Below are 17,575 nucleotides of genomic sequence, written 5' to 3' on the forward strand. Positions count from 1 at the left end.
TGAGAGAGGTTATGTTGTTTTGAGCAACTGTATAACATAATCAAAAACTCAAGATAGAAAAAAAAGAGGTTGAAGCTATCGGATTATCCTGTGTTACTGTTATAGTTTAACTATCAGGTACTACAGTTTTAAAAGCACAGGAGTTCATTGCCATATGGAAACTTCTGAGCTAAAGAAAATAACTTTATACTCAAGCTATTTCACTTTCATCACTAGTTGTCTCATAACTTCACTGGATCCACAAATGTACTTCCTGGGAGAGAAAATGATAGGAAACAGGTCTTTATCAAATATGCATGTGTTCAATCCCTTTTCTCTAAACAACTTTCTGTTTCTATTAGAATTCACTGTTATAATGACATAAATGAGATGAGAAGTTTGACTTTTCCTGGCAAGAAAATTGAAATGAGTGCAGGTCAACCTCAGTTCCTGCTCATGAGTCCTTGTGCTGCAGCTGGTGTTGCTGTGGGGGGTTTGTCTTTCCAGCCAAGATGCAATTTAGCTTCTCTCGGCCAGCACTGGGGCCTCCACAGCTTAATAACTGCCACTGTTATGAAGTGTTGACAACTAATATCAAGGGATTCAGTCGGCCTGCTAGACCCCCCTCTGCTTTATTAAGAACCTGAATGCTTTTAATTTCCTTCAGCATGCAGCCTGATTATGTTATATTCTCTCTACCTTTCTCGATCTCTCAGCTTTTACCTTCTTAAGATGCCAACATTCTTTTTTAAATATCCTTGGTTTCTTGCCTTTCTTCCACTGTCAACCAGGTATTTTTCTGTGGGTGGCTATGCCCTCATGTTTTCTCACCTTCACTTTTTGTTCTCTTGTCAGCATCAGGAGGAGCTGAGAGTGGCAGCAGCGGGGAGAAGAGTCCAACCGGTGGCTCGTCAGCATCATCTAAGAGGGCTCGAACAGCATATACCAGTGCCCAGCTTGTTGAGCTGGAGAAGGAGTTCCATTTCAACCGGTACCTGTGCCGGCCACGACGCGTGGAAATGGCCAACCTGCTCAACCTGTCAGAACGCCAGATCAAGATCTGGTTCCAGAACCGACGCATGAAGTACAAGAAGGACCAGAAGAACAAGGGCCTGAGTTCCAGCTCTGGAGGGCCCTCACCAACAGGCTCTCCTCCTCTGCCCTTGCAGTCTTCTGCCAGCTTTCTCAATTCAATGCACCCAATGGGAGGTGGAGGTGGAGGAGGCAGCACAGGCTATGACGCGCCATCTCCACCATCCTTTGGCAAGCCCCACCAGGGAGTGTCTTACTCCATGTCCACTGCCTATTCAAATGTCCCCATGAAGGGCTGCCCCCCCCAGCAGAAGTATGGCACCCCAGAACAAGACTATGGTGATCCCCATCCCCACCACAGTCTAGTGCAGGCTAATAGTGCTGGCTATGGGACACCCACCAATATACAGGCCAGTCCCGTCTATGTGGGGGGTGCTAATTATGTGGAACCCATGCCTGGCTCAGGGCCTTCCATGTATGGGCTTAACCACCTCGGCCCCACCCCACCCCACCACCAAACCATGGACTACAATGGCGCAGGGCCCATGTCGGCTGCCAACCAGCACCATGTGGGTGGAGGGGGTCCCCCGGGTCCCTGTGACCCACCTACACACCCGACATACACCGAACTGTCGGCACACCACACCTCGACTCAGGGCAGAATCCAGGAAGCACCCAAGCTCACTCACCTGTAGCAGGTTTGGAACAAAATGACAACATACAAAAAAGTGAAGACCACATCGAACAAATCATGGCTCACAAACAGACTTACACATAGGGAGACTAGTGCTGCAGCAGGATAGCATGAGAGGAAAAAGAAGACTCACAGGGGCCGTCCAGTGGTTTGTCCTGAGCTCTGAAGTCACAAAGGGGAACAGCCAGTGTTGGGTAGTGTTCTGCCACCGCCCTGTTTTCACTGCCTTCATAAAGAGCTCCACTAAATCTGATTAAGACGAGACCTTTCAGTGCTACCTTGAAACAGCAGGTAATTTAATTTTAAAAAGACAGCAGTATCGAGTATCACAGATGAACCCAAACCTTTCATATTGTCAAATAACTTGATGAAAGGCATATCTGCATATCCAGTGCTGGAAACAACAGCAGTGTATTATAATGCAAACTCTTTTTTAAAATAGATTTTTCAAACTTATTAAACTAACTAGTATAATTTCTATTGCTCTAACTTTATGTGCCACATACAGGAAATTAAGTAACACAAATTTTAAACCATATTGAATCATATTTGAACTTGGATTAAACATTTAACTTTTACTTTAGTGGTATAGACATTTTAAAAATGAACCCATCTACACAGTATTCCACAGCCCCAGGGAAATGAGGTGTATTGTAGGGAGAGGTCAGGCGTACATTCAGTCCCCATGCTGCTCTTTGCTGCTGCAGACAATGCATATCAAGGAGCTTGTCTTATGGCACTGGTGCAGAGATACATTGGCAGCTGTTTGGTATGACAGGATCCACGTTGAGCACCGTTGTATAGTCATTTGTCAGATTGAGACTCAAATGAAAACCACCATGTTCGCACAGAAAAAATCAGGAAGATTTGTTCAAAACAGCATAAAAAACCCTAAAAATTTTGAATTTAAGACACTTAGCAATAAGTACATTATTAAAACTAATATATTTTATAATTTAATATAATGCTTTCCCAGACTTTCCTATACAGGTCTCCTGATACTGTAAAAAACTGAGAACTTAGTTATGTTTCTATTTTTAGCCTTTCAAGTAGAAAGTGGGGTGAGGAGTGATTGTGTGTGTATGTTGGGCACGTGAGCACAGGAAATTCTGGAGTAGTTTAGCTACTGTGTACTAAAAGGACTCTTTTGGAGGTAGCATTTAGTCTAAAATTGTACTTTGATACTTAATAGGACACATATATAAACGCAGCTCTCCCCCTTCTAAATGAAATGGTTGAAATTTTAATGGCCAATTAACAAGGTGGTTAGATTTATGGTGCTGAGTTCTCTTCCCCTCCAGGCAACACATGTTGTTGTCAGCCAACTTGAGCTATGTTGAGGACTCTGTCTCTATACCAGCTTGCGAGAGAGAGAAAAGAAGGAGACAGAGTGAAATGGAGAGCAGAAATATATAGCTGGAGCTGGCAGAACACATCTTCTCCTGCAAAAACCACTCGACGGTCACTGTCCCTTTCTGGCTCCTGCTGTATAACCATCTCAGACCCAGTCTTTACTAACCCACTGTCTCTTGTCTATGGCAGCAGCACATGGGTTCAGAAGGAGGCAAAACCTCCCACAGTTCCCCACAGACTACCCCCGCCCCCCCACCACCACCACCACCACGACCACCACCTCCACCCCCTTTCCCAACCACATACACACACATCCATCACCACATGGACAGCCTACCTATCGCTCGAACAGGGTTTAAGAAGCTATGAGCTCAAATGCTAAAGTACTCATCGACACACATCTGTGCTAAGCTACTTTAGCTAATCACACCTTCATGCACACACAGCAGTGCTAAGCTAGCAATGTTTCATCAACACACCTCCATAGCCAGGGTACGCCAGCTGTTGACACCTTCAAACAAACACACGAGAGGACATGGAAGAAACATTTAAAATTCCTTATTTTAGCACATTATTGACACAGGGTAAATGCGAAAGAGCAGAGAATATTATTTATTTATGTTGAGGTATATCATTGCTGTCTCTCTCTTTCTCGCTCTCTCTTTCTCTCTCTTTATCACTTTGGAAGAGTTAACTTACAATAGCGGACACCGATGCATAAAAGTCCACACTTTCTCCTGTGTTGTTTTGTTCTCACATATCTTGACTTTTAACATGGATACAGGGTATATATTTGAACAAGAAATGCATGTCCCAGAAGTCAGAGCTGCTGTGTAAAACACATTTTTAAGACTACTGGGTTTATTTGCTTGAACCATCAGTGAGTGGATACAGTGCACACAGAGCCTATGCAGTGTGGAACAAACACAAGCAGTGTGCGCTCGACTCTCTCTAAACTTGCTGATGTTTAGGAAGTGAATCCCTGGTTTTGTTTTTAAAAGTGCATGATTTACACAAAAGCTTGCCACATCTGGGCATCATTGTTGCACTTAGAGTTTACATTTTGATGGTTAAAGGTAAAAAAAAAAAAAAAAATAATAATAATAATAATGAAATCTTATTTTGAAGACAAAAGGCCCTCCAATCAAAGCGTCTTTTGCCAATGTGTGTTCAAGTGAACATTCATATAAAATATTTATTTGTTATAGCCAGTTTAAAAAAAGACTTTCTGTTTTGTATGACTATTATTTATCCTTCATGTATTTATATCGAGAAAAAATACTGTACTTTTTTAGTATTTACCTGTTATGAAAGAAAAAAAAACATTGTTTCTTCTTGTCCATTGTACTAAAGTTACATTTTTTAGTTCTTGTATTTTAGAAGAAAATTAGTAGTTTTTATGTTCCTATATTGACCCTTGTACATAAATGTCCTGGCTTGTACAGGGGAAAAGGCAAGTGTGGGGATTGTTGAACCACCCATGCATAGTGGGAAAATATAGACTAACTATTAGATGGAAAAAAAGAACAAGTCCTTTTGGAGAAAAAACAAGTTCTTCTTTTGTCCTTTGTAGCTCCTTTTTCTTTCACTGTTGAGAGAGTTGAATGTTGAACAATTCTTTAATAAAATGTTATGTTATTCAGAGCTAGCCTCGGTGTTTTAAGAATCACAGGAGTGTTAAGTTTGATTCATGCTGTTTTGGTAAAAAAAAAAAAAAAGACTGAAAAGTTAGCATCAGATAATGTTAAAACAAGCAGAATACTACTATCACAGTGAAGGTATCAGCAGAGAATCCTGCTCCTCTTATTTTGATTATTATGGTCAAACGAATGCTGGATTTCCTTGGGTTAATATGAAATATCAAATTTACAAACAGGAGATTTGTTGCTAAGCTAAAGTTACAATTGCTATGATTATATAAAAATGTAGAATGTTGATTATCACAACATATTCAGTATGATTGTAAGTTCTTCAACCTACTAAAACCTTTAAAGCCACCACACAAATAAGCAGTTAAAACACAAATCTTATAGATACTGACATGTGTGAAAGACATGCTTGTTATTTTACTTGAATAACGCAAACACAGTGCCTCAAAAATGTCAACACAAAAGACGAATGGATTTTACTGGCTTTTTTCTAGATGTGCAGTATTTAGGAAAGGTGTCAAATAAAAGTAAAATTCCAAGTAAATTTGCTTTCTAATTCACTTCATACAATCATTGTTTTAGGTGCTTTTATAAAAGATGAACTCAGAAATGTATTTATGATTAGCCTAGACTTTTTAGTTGGTTAAAGGCACTTTGTGTTGTATGTGTTAAGATACAGTGATATGAGTGTTTGTATCATCCCATACAACAAACAGTTTTTACTAACAGGAACAGTCCTGACCTTTTAATAGCTAAATCTTCACACAGTCTAAACAGCACTTTTGTTGCATTAGTTATAATCTCAATCAGTAAGATTTAGAAGTTAAACATTAACCATCCCATCAGTCTTTCACTTGCATTCTGTAAGATTCCGTACTAAAAAGTAACAATTTTTTAAGTGAAATAAATATGCATAAAAATACTTTTAAAGATGAAAGTAAAAACTTGAACTCAGAAACTCATAATATGACTTGGTACTTGTTTCAAAAGCCTCTAGAGTGCATAATAGTGTCAAAAGGTTAAATCAGATTGAAAATTTGACTGTCAAATTTGATAGTATAGTATAGAATATATATAATGTAGATATGATATAGAAACAAATGCTGCTCATAAACCACAGATTAGGTGTGGCCGTGACTTAGTTCAAACAGCTTGTCTCTGATTCAGAGATGACCTGACTCTGGTGCCAGTAGTGAATACTGGGTCGGTGTCTGAGAATAAAGCATCACTGTCAGAAAACTTACAGAATTGTCCAAAAAAGAAAAGACCTTTAGCTTTCAGAAAACCTTCTCGCTGCTTCTCTTTGCTGTACAAACTAGAGAGAAGAAGGGCTTTATTATCTGATACCACTGTAAGAATAGGAAATGTATAAATCACCACCTATTACTCTGCTATTTAGTTGTTGTCTGGTATTAATTGCTGGGATAGCAGCAGCAGCCATCCTTTTTGCTAATATCAGGTGGTCTTAAGGTTGGGATTAATATTAAAGTACAAAAACTTTTCCTACAAAACCTGAAAAATAAGTACCAGATACTGTACTAATGTGTTTTGAGTTTTTGTTTTCTTCTGGCAGCTGTTTTTTTCTGCGGGCTCAAAAAGTTGAATAAAAGAATGAGCACCAGTCCCTTCAGTCAGATGCATTTTGGTGTCATGATCAGTGAGCTGTCCTCTGGCAGTTTGGCTTCTGACACGTGTTCAGCAGTGATTATTGTCACTGGTGGTGAAGAAAACATTCAGTTTTGGTGTGCTGAATCCAGTCATTACTGCAATGATGAAGATCACTTTATAGCAGGCAGGCAGTTGAGTGAAAAGTATTCAGTAGCCACTTGTACAGGCCAAACAATTTGATTTATTTTGCTTCACTGCAGCTCTCCTTAGGTATCAGTGTTTATCCAAATTAAGTAACAATTTGGCTTGACGCAGTACCAATACTAAGAATTTTCCATTCCTTTTATGTATGTATGCATATACTTATTTATTTAGTGTTGTTCTTACCACTTTTCCAAGGTGACGAAGAAATCTTCTGATGCTAATTTAATGCCCCCAGCTTTAAATCAAAAGACAGATAAGGGCACTGACACCTCAGGATGTTAATCAGTCAACAGAAAATACTGGCTAGTGTGCAAAAATACTGAAATCCAGTGAGTGAAAACTCCAAACAACAGCTATAGGAACAATGAAGCTGACTAGGAGGTTGCTGGAGTTGTGCAAGCTATGTATACCCATAGAGCAATTTCAATATTTTCAACAAATCCTCTCTTAGGCATTTGTGGCTAATGCTTTCCTCTTTGAAGATTTCTCATCTTGCATGCAGCTCAGCTATGTGTCAGCTGTGTGTTTATGACTAAAAAAGCCCCGAGGACTGCGCCTCGGCTCTATCACGTGATCGACCCCCACCCCCCTTCTCTCTCTCTCTCTCTTTCCCTCTAGCACCCGCGTGCTTGGAGGGCTGAGAGCCACATAAAACTTGAGACATAAATCAGACTCCCATAAATAATGGCCGCACTTCCCTTTACATCTCCGTTGGACTAACAGACAATAAAAACACCTATAAGCAGAGATTGGATCTAATTTATTGCCTCATAAAAACAGACGGAGAGCTCGGATCCGCTTTAGCAGCGCAGTCACTACTGAAAATCGTACAGCTATTAGTGTAGCACACTCACAGCTACGTAAACACGCACATTTCTCCACTTAGAATCTTTTGATTTTAATGTGTTTTGTTAGACAGAAGATGTGACAAAGCCGTTATCGTGTTATCATCCAGTATTGAACTATTTGACTACAGAAATGCTATACTGCAAATAGTATTTGTACGGTCATGATTGAATTAGAAGTGTGTTTACTGTAGTATTGGTAGTATTTAAAGAAGGAAAAGTACAACAACCTGGTCATTAGTGAACTATGAAAAATGAGAAGTTACCGAGTCTTTTCTCACGTTACATATTTAACCAGAAATTGGGCTTTAGGCCAATCAAAATCTCAAATAACATTAATGAAAAACTGTATTTGAGATAAACAAATAAAATGTTAATATTGTCAGTGGATTAACTAAAAATGTATTTTCATAATAATCAATTGATAATAATAATCAAATAACCGATTGCCAAAAGCGTTATAAAAATAAAATAAAATAAAATAAAATAAAATAAAATAAAATAAAATAAAAATTACACGTTCCCATCTTCAGTCGACCAATCCACACTCTTCAGGTCTTTACTGGCATGTGGAAAAACGTTTTCTGCTCGCCACAAAATCTTCATATAAACTCCCAATTCTTTATCAAAATTGTAAAAATATGCATTCATATATATTATTAAAAAATAATTAAATTAAAAAAGAGAGAGAATGAACGCTGCTCGCTCAGCAACTTGTGTCTGCCTTGTGGGCTTGTGTTTTCTGTGCCCATACAGCCTCGGCCTACTCACTGCCTGCGCTCAATGGCGTTTCCTCCCACACACATTTCTGCCTTTTTGCTGCCTTTTTCTCTTTCTTAGAGCCTGGGGGTGAGGCAAAGCGACTTGGAAAGAAACGGGGCAGGGGGGGAGCTAAGAACTTTTCAGTCTTTTATTTCAGTCATATCTATAACACGTCGAATCGAGCCCCGAAAGGAAGAGAAAGAGTGAGGGTGGATTTTTCCTTGTTATTTAGGTAGAGAGAGAGAGAGAGGCTGCTGTCAGACTCTTTGCAGCGAGAGAAAGATTGATCACCGCACTTCGTTTTCTTCCACTCGGGGCTATTCGGGCCCTCCCCAAAATATTCCCAGCTAAACAAATGACCGCTTCTTGATCTCTCGCAAAATCTACATGTGCGTCCTGTTGAGTCTAAAGGCCACTCTCACTTACAGTTACCATTTATACTGCTGCTGTATTCTTTTTATCATAAGAAGTAGAGTAGCGTTCTCTCCTTTTTTCCCAGCTGGGTGAAGCGACCTCGCTGTGAACTCTCCCTCTGCGTAAACACGGCGAACATTTTAACACCGTGGAGAGAGGGTGGGAGAGGAACCGTGGTATCTTGCAAGAAGAATTTTGGAGCCTCTCTGAAAAGGTTATTTTAGGGTAAGATTATATTTAGACCTTGTTTAAAGTTTCCTCCCCTCTCATACACACCACTACGTAGACGTGATATCTATTAGATATAAAAATCGCACACTTACACATCAGTAGGCTCCCCTCACTGTCTGTCCTCAAATCTAAGCTATGCTCTTGTAAACTGTTCCCTCTGCACTACCGCTGAGCAGAAATCTTCATCGTCCACTCTTCGTGCGCTGCTGCGCCATCTAAAAAAACTCTCAGAATGTTCTAAGCGTGACATTTCCACCCTCTGTCACACCTTCTAAGATTAATGAGCAGCGCGTTGTAAACAGGAGACATATTGTAGACGGTGCTGGCCGGCTCCATACACCTAACCGTCACCACATTACCCAGAAGACGGGGACAACATGCTCAAGAAGAGGATGCTCTATTGTTTGTGCAGCATCACCGGGCCTGGATGCGCCGGCCAGTCGCCCACACTGCGCACATGGCGAATGGCCACCGTATCGGGGCTTTTTTTCACGCCCTGTTAAAACACAACAATGGCAGCTACCCTGCGAAGTAGTATCCTGACACGACATTTGATGGAAAAAAAATAATATGCTGCTTCCCACAGCCATCACAGCCGCCTGGCCTGGGTCCAGGATTGGCTGATTTGGATCACGTGGCCAGGAACTGGCTGCAATTTCGCCCCATAGTTCTTCAGTTTAGACTACCCAGGTCCCCACACGCTAGTAATATCACCAATATACACAATTATTATATAGCCACGGTGTTTACGCCATTGCGGTCGGGAACCTACATGTTCGTGCGTTTTTTTTTCAGTTGATTTTTTTGTGAAGCCATAGTGTGTTGCGTGCGTGTGCAAGGGTGCGTGCGTGTATGTGTTTTTGTTGTTGTTTCTTCTTTTTTTTATTTTTGGGGAAGGGGCTGTTCGGAGGGTATCGCCGTTTCGGGGTAAAAGCCCGTTTGAGAGAGCTATGAATTTTGAATTTGAGAGGGAGATCGGTTTCATAAACAGCCAGCCGTCCCTAGCAGAGTGCCTGACGTCCTTCCCCGCCGTCCTGGAGTCATTTCAAACTTCATCAATCAAGGAGTCGACAGTAATTCCGCCTCCCTTTGAGCACACCATCCCCAGCTTCAGCCCCTGCACAGCCAGCCAGCCGAGACCAGCTGCGAGAAGCCAGCAGAACCGGAGAGCCTCCGCTACTAATGGCCTCCAGACGCATCACGGAGCCGCCCAGCAGCCATACACGACCGGCCAGGCCCCCGCCCCGGCCACAGTCACCCCGACCGGCCCGATTGCCCACGAGTTCCCCTGGATGAAGGAGAAGAAATCATACAAGAAGTGCCCCAAGCCAGGGAGCAACTCCAGCGGTACCGGATCCATCATCCCCCCCGCCTCATCCTCCCCGTCGTCAACTGCCTCTGGGTACGCTTCGGCGGGCATCGAGTCACCCACAGGTCGGTATGGTGGGATGCCGGGTAACAGCGTGTATAGCTGCATGCATGTGTGTGGTAGTGAGTAAGAGCGTGTGCAGCATGTTCTGTTATTTTTTTACTTGCATCACATTTCCAACAGTTATTACACGCTGCGTGGATATACTTGAATGACATTGTCTTTTTCCCCCTCCGTGTGTGTTTGTGTGTGTTTTGTGCAGCGCTGTGTCAACAGGGAAGCCATATCTAGACCACTGCATTATGCTGCAGTGCTTTGCACACTCTTTCATCATGCATTAAACAACCCATTAACGTCTTACAGATAATCCTTGTCAGTGCGGATCAATACGTGCACGCCAGCCATACTGAGGGCAGATCTTTTACATAGGCACTAAATAATTTCAGAACTTTCGAGAATCGAAAATGTATTAATTCCAAGTATAATTATTTGTCTTGCGTAAAAACACACACGGGAGTTTTTTTATTTCTCTTCTTTTTTTTAAAAATTTCATGTTCATCGCTTACATATTTGCTATAGCCTAAATCGCTTTCAACCTTCTTGGACGATGTGCGGTAGTAGCAGCATGGTCACGTTATTATAGATTCATAACACAAATGAGAAAGTCGCCATGTTGGATGGAGGTGGGAAAAAATAATGGCGAGATAAGGACAAAATACGTTTGGGTGTGGAGGTGGTGGTGGGGGGTGTAGGTTTCGTCCCCACAGGAAACGCACTGCACACTATCTGATTTTGTGGGATTCAGGTTATTTCTGTCTCTCACACTGAACTCTCTAACAGTCAATGCATTTTTCAAAATAAATAAATAATTTTGCAAATAAATAAGTAAGCAAACAAACAAATCGATGAAATAATGAAAGAAAGAAATTCCAGTTTTCCATTCTTATCCCCATACATTTAGAAATCTACCTCGTATCATTTTTAATGGGAATTTCTCGGCAAATTTTCTGCCTTCTTTTCTGAAGTATGAAAAAATCAAATCGAGCTTTCAGTTGTGTTTCTGACAAATACCGCCACATCCGTTTAAAAAAAAATCCCACATTTCCACAAGCATTTCCTTCTAGCTCCGTGATTTATTCGTGTTCCTCTCTGATCACAGAATGCAGAATCTCATAGCCCTCGCTGATTTACAAGACACAGAAGCACACTTTCATTGATGACATAGTTATCTTTCACTCTTCTGAGTGACGGTTGCTAGTATAAGTGGAAGGTATATTTTTAAAATATTAGTATTAGTTCTTTTTTATTACAGGCGAAGAGCCAAGGTGAGCTCGGCGACGAAGTAGCGTATTTCTTGCAGGAAAAAAAAAAAAAAATATATATATATATATATATGGGGTTTCATTTATTGTCTTTGTTCCTGTCCAGACCCGAGTCAGGCGGGCCTAGACGCTGGAGGAGCAGGCTCCCGCCGGCTGCGCACCGCCTACACCAACACGCAGCTGCTGGAGCTGGAGAAAGAGTTCCACTTCAACAAGTACCTGTGCCGGCCCAGGAGAGTAGAGATTGCCGCCCTGTTGGATCTAACCGAACGGCAGGTGAAAGTTTGGTTCCAAAACCGGCGGATGAAACATAAGCGGCAAAACACGCACGGGAGCGGAGGAAGCCATGAATCCAGCGACACGGGAGGCTTTGAGCCGCTCGAAGGCGCTGACGCCTCCTCCCCGTATTCAAGCCAGCCTCTGGAAGCATCTGGCACAGGGGAGACTGCCTCGGAGGGAGAGCCGGGCGGCGGCAATCCATCTTCGGCCGCCTACGCTAATGACAGAGGGGACAATGCACAGCCCACACCAGAGGAGGGAGACCGTTTGAGTATCCCCGAGCGGCCACCGCTGTTTACGGCATCGGGGTGCTCTGACTCTGCGACGGCTCGTCACTCTCCGCCGGCGTTGGCGGTCACCAACTCTGCTGCCAACCGCGGCCTGATGCAGCTGAGCGAATCCGTGCCTGGATTAACAGCAGCTCCCGAGCAGCAGGACTCCTCAATTACACCCACAGCTTCATCTGCTCCTTCTGCCGTATCTTCATCGTCTACCCTACCCGACCTCACCTTCTTCGCCGGGGACCCCTGCCTGTCACCCAGCCTGCAGAGCACCCTGGACAGCCCTGTGGATTTCTCAGAAGAGGACTTCGATCTGTTCACAAGCACACTGTGCACCATAGACCTGCAGCACCTCAACTTCTGAGACCTCGACACAAATTGAAAGTAGGGTCAAATAAAAGCGATGGGGCAGTGGGCAGAGGGGCCTGCGTTAATGAGAAATCCAGCAGAGGACACAACACTTATTTATTTAACAGAAATAAAAGAATATTAAAGCTTTTCGGCAACATTCCTGAAACCTTTCTCCATTAAAATATGTTTTTTTGGTTTTTTGTTTTTTTACATATTCTTCTTGCTTTTTTGGAGGGCATCATAGTTTCAAAGAAATCCAATTAATTTTTCACTTTAAAACATCGAAAGGATTTTTTCCCCTCCTTTGAAAATATGACAATATGTGGATGTATTTTTTGTACTGACTTTCTCGGTTTGGAATTTTATTATTTTTTATTATTTAATTATTTCTTTTTTTTTTTGGGGGGGGGGGGGGGGGGGGTGTAAATCAATCCTTATGAGTTTGTGGATTTGTTTCCTCTTGTTCATCCTGGTGCAGCTTCATGGATTCTTAAAAGCTTCTCAGGAACTGTTCACGGAGTCTGTAGGCGCAGATATCTGGACCGTTTTGACAAAATCCAAATGGGACAATGAATGAATGAATTCTCTCTTTGAACGGCACGACGCAGAGAGAGGGAAGCCCTGCTGATGACCGGAGGTTTAAACACTAGTTTATTTATTGAGATTCTTTAATAGTGAAAATCCAAATTATTTATTGTACATATATTTTCATAGTGGAATAACAATAATAATAAAAACACAAACATTTATACTGTGCCCCATGTTTTTTTATAGTCTCTGAATTTATAAATTAGCACAATTACGTGTGTAACCCTAACACATAGTATGGATTAATTTATTTGACAAAACTAAATAGGCTAGAACGTTTTTAGACCAACAGCCTACAAAATTAATTTTTTACAACACAATTTTTTACTTGTTGATTTATTACAACTATTTTTAATTATTTGTATTTTTATATATAAAGCCTATATACATGCTGTGTCTTTTGCACGGATACTTTATACATTATAACCACCTCCAAAGCAATTGAATCCAATACACTTTTCAAATTTCTCATTTCAATTCCAGTTTCAATTTATTTGTTTTTTATTAGATAAGGATTAAATAATTGACCTGTTAAAATTCCTAAAATGCTTGTTTAGTTTTTCCAACTTAAAGACTATAGCCTAGGAAACTATGTATAGCTAGTGTGTTTACATGGAGATAACCTTGATAAATGGGAGCAAAATAACACATTTTCCGGAGCTGCTTGCCTTCATCAGGTGTTAGCTCAGCACGGCTAGCTCTCTGAGTACAAGCTAAGGGTTAGCACAGCATGGCCCTCCTCCACCATCACCAGCAGCAGCAGCAGCTATTATTACAAAGTAGCAAGAACAGCAGTGCTAAAAAACAATGTAGCCTTTTTTACTGACAGTGAGTGGAAGAATAGCAAGGCTCACCTGCTGCTGTAGTATGTAAACATGGAAGTTAATCCCTGATTGGCGTCCCTTTATTAAAATGTGAATGTGAAGTTAACCATGAGTGTGTCTGCCATTAGTGTGTGCGTGATTGCAAAGCTGCTCCTCCTCCCGCGGAGTCAAAATGGCGCTGAAGACAAAGCAGGATGTGAACAATAAGCAGTAGCAGCCATTACAGGATGATCAGCTCAGTGTGACAGGCAGGATGTTTGTGTGAGGACAGCGAGCAGAAAGGACACAAGAAACATTTTATATTTATTTTAACAAAGGATTATGGTTGACTGTTCCCATCTTATAAGGAAAAAAAGTAGAGTATAAGATGATAATGGCAACAAAATAAAAAAAAAGCTTTATAATTATTTGAGTGTAGAAAACAAAGCATATCATACATACATACATACATATATATATATATATATATATATATATATATATATATATATATATATATATATATATATATATATATATATATATAAAAATTGTAAAAAAAAAAAAAAAAGAAAAAAAAGAAAAAAAGAGCTGCATTCTATTACACAATAATAATAATGTATAAAAGTTATAATCTGATAATAAAATTTATTAGTTGCTAACATAATTTAAAAGTCCAAAATATAAATATGTTGTACCAAATTTAAACCATTTTTGGCTTATTTATTTGAAACAATAAACTGCACAGATCAAAACTGTCCCTGTTCATGCTTGCCTGTGGGTATCAGCTGTATTTCTTTGTCATTAGAAGAATATAAAAATTTTCAGAATCAAATTTTTTAAAAATCCGGTGTCAGATTTTACTTTACATACAGGGCATGTGCCCAAGTTAACGGGCATTGATGTCCATTATTAACCTGCCACAGTCAGTAAAGAACATTTCACATTAACATCTTACCATCAGCACATTTGTTACACTTGGGCACCAGTGGCCTTGAGTCTAGGTTTAAATAAAGTAGATCTTTTGTTGAGTTTTAACCCTTGACTTAACTCCTATTGGTGAGCTGTATTGTTTTTCTGTTTTTTCTTTCTTCTTTGGTTATATTTACTTTGATAACATACACTCTCTACCTCATTGCACGATTCATATATATATATATATATATATATATATATATATATATATATATATATATATATATATATATATATGTATATCGTGCAATGAGGTAATTCACCATAAAAAATAACAGGAAATGGTATAGCGTGTAACCGTCAGCAAAAAGACAACACTGTTTTCACAGTGTCTTAGTAATGATAAAATAAACAGAGACAGAAGCAAGTGAAGTCTATGCATGTAAGTACAAGTTGTAAAATGGATAGATGTATAAGTGTGATTCCCATGGGAACCAGCACGTACAACAAACACCATTCTTCTAACAATAGTGTTGGGTGAAGACACTGACACTGGTATCAAAATGTTCTGCATCAGCTATCCAAATTGTTCTTAAAACTCTGCTGAATGACATACTGATCTGAGTAGCAATTGTGTTTTCACTTTCTGTAACAGCAAACTGCAATGTCACATGCTGAAATTATTTTGCAAATATGATAAGATGACGAAATATGATGAGGGGGAAGATGTAGGGGTTATTACAATGTCGTTACACAGTCAATATCCACCTCAACATCACCACATCCAAACACCATATCCTTTATTTTTAAATTAAAGCAAAAGTCTCAGTTAAGGAATCTGACACTTATATAGCACTTTTATATTCTAACTGAGCACTCAAATTGTTCTTTTAAAAAAAATAAATTAATATTTAAGATTTAAGATTTATTGGCTAACGTCATTCCATTCCAACAGGACTCCATTAGAGCCTTACCTAGATAAATATAAACACCTTTACAAAAGTCTCCCTTCTTCTTTCATTCAGTTCCAGTATGCTGTTAAATTGTAAAGAGTTTGTCTATATAATATCCGACCAGATGCATTGGTTTAGATTATAGAGAGGAAGAATCAGACAATGCAGCCATGCTTCAAATTACAAATTATAACAAATTATCCCAAAATACAGATGTTTAGAATGTGCATAACGTTTTGGACATGGGAACATATCCTGTGTGTCTGTGTGTGTTTGTGTGTGAACAGATGACACATGCACATTTTAGCAGGTTACCTGAAAAATAGACAGAAGCAGCTTAATAGATGGACTGACCCTTACAGTCCATAGTTCTTATTTGATCATACTGAACTCTCAAGCCCTTTTGAACCTCCATAGATATCCACAGGAATGCAAGATAATTTAGTTTCTAATGCTCAGAAATTGCCCAGAGCAGAACATCTACATGTGTCACCACTAATACCCAAACACAGTTCCATGCCTGTGCCCTGCAGCAGCACATAGGAAGAAACACTTGTTGCGCTAGAATAGAGCCATGAGGAATATGACTGATTGAAGGCACTGTGAATTTAATTTTACTGCTTTGCTGTTTTAAACAAACCCTTTTAATACCAATGCTAAAAATTCTCCTATACTTCTTAAGACACTCAGCTATAATTCATATTGTTTAATTTAAAGCTGTGGTAAAAGCTTTTCGATTGAGCAATTGCTTAACCCTCTGAGGTCTAGAAGCACTGTCATCTATAATGACTCCAACCCCAACTCTAAACATATCCCTAGGAAATCAGAAAAAAATTAAATGTCATTTTAATAAATTGTTCTCCCTTGTCTTGGAAATCAACAAGCAAAGAAAATAATCACTCTGACACAAATCTCAAATTATTCACACTGTTGGATCTGTTTTCTGTGATAAAGAGTTAGCGCAGGGTTAGGGTTAACATCTGTGATGACTTAGACCTCAGATGGGTAAAAGAAGATTCCCAAGAAAATCCTTTGGTCTCTTTGTTTTGTTAGTGTTTAAGGAAAAACTAACATTAAAACAGTCCCGATCAAATGTTTAAGACTACTTGAAAAATGGCAAAAAAAAATCACATTTTGCATGGTTGAATCTTAACAAGGTTCCAAGTAGCGCTTTAAGCACACAACAATAAGAAACCGGAGTGAGATAAAACATTTTTTTGAACATGCAATTTATTGAAAACAATAATAATTTTACAGCTGGTCAAACGTTTAGGAACACACCTCCAAAAAACCCATGCCTTCCCCCCACCCACCCAGAAATCAAAGCTCCAAACATGAACTCATTAATGAGTAGCTCCACCATTATTGTTGATCACTTCAAAAATTAATTGCAGCATCAGTGATGCAAGCGTTTCCATGAGCTGAGTGGGAACATTTCTCCAAGTGGTGAAGACGGCAGCACGGAAGGTATCTACTGTTTGGAACTTTTTGTCCAATTTTGTAAACCTCCCTCGCCATCCATCCCCAAAGGTTCATGAATCCACATTTTCACACAGATTTGGCCTTTTAAAGGGATGTGGTCCTAAACTTCTGATCAGCTTTAAAACAGCTTTTTTCAGTTTAAGCATTGTTTTCAGTAAATTGTGTGCTCCAAAAATGTCTTGTCTCATTCCCATTTCTTATTGTTCCATGTTGAAGCTCTACTTGGAACCTTGTTAAGATCCAAACATGAAAAATATGATTTTTTGCCATTTTTCCAATGGTCTTAAACTTTTCATCGAGGCTGTATAAAGACCAGGCACAGGCCTTATGACAAGCTAAATTACACTGTACCATAAAGACAAGAAATTAAGAGATGTGCACACTAAGCAGTTTTGTGCTTTAAAGGTTTTTGTTTGTTTGTTTGTTTTTGGTAAGAGCAGTTTGAAAAAGTTCTTGGTAGG

The 17,575-nt window shown here is 39.9% G+C and overlaps 2 protein-coding genes across 6 annotated transcripts in view; both read left to right on the forward strand.

Moving 5' to 3' along the window:
- The window catches only part of hoxb3a (homeobox B3a), a 37,529-nt gene extending 32,827 nt beyond the window's left edge, over nt 1-4,702 (forward strand). For all 5 annotated transcript variants that reach the window (XM_084926861.1, XM_084926860.1, XM_084926863.1 and 2 more), the window contains one exon: nt 835-4,702. In XM_084926861.1, the coding sequence (XP_084782987.1) occupies nt 835-1,706 (872 nt within the window). In that variant the 3' untranslated portion in view covers nt 1,707-4,702. The remainder of the gene's footprint in view (nt 1-834) is intronic.
- A 3,138-nt stretch (nt 4,703-7,840) lies between these two features.
- hoxb2a (homeobox B2a) lies at nt 7,841-12,788 on the forward strand. The gene is made up of 2 exons (XM_084926872.1): nt 7,841-10,205; nt 11,569-12,788. The coding sequence occupies exons 1-2, from the start codon at nt 9,722-9,724 to the stop codon at nt 12,384-12,386; spliced, it is 1,302 nt and encodes a 433-aa protein (XP_084782998.1). The 5' UTR covers nt 7,841-9,721; the 3' UTR covers nt 12,387-12,788.
- The last annotated feature ends 4,787 nt before the right edge of the window (nt 12,789-17,575 follow it).

Source organism: Perissodus microlepis, chromosome 4, assembly GCF_051167445.1.
Source record: "Perissodus microlepis isolate ML-2025 ecotype Zambia chromosome 4, ASM5116744v1, whole genome shotgun sequence".
Taxonomy (NCBI): Eukaryota; Metazoa; Chordata; class Actinopteri; order Cichliformes; family Cichlidae; genus Perissodus; species Perissodus microlepis.

What these genes read in the sequence shown, in the direction of transcription:
- hoxb2a (XM_084926872.1), top strand. Translation starts at nt 9,722, where the DNA reads ATGAATTTTGAATTTGAGAGGGAGATCGGTTTCATAAACAGCCAGCCG. An exon ending in GGGCATCGAGTCACCCACAG is followed by an intron (nt 10,206 to 11,568) that starts GTCGGTATGGTG and finishes GTTCCTGTCCAG; the next exon opens with ACCCGAGTCAGGCGGGCCTA.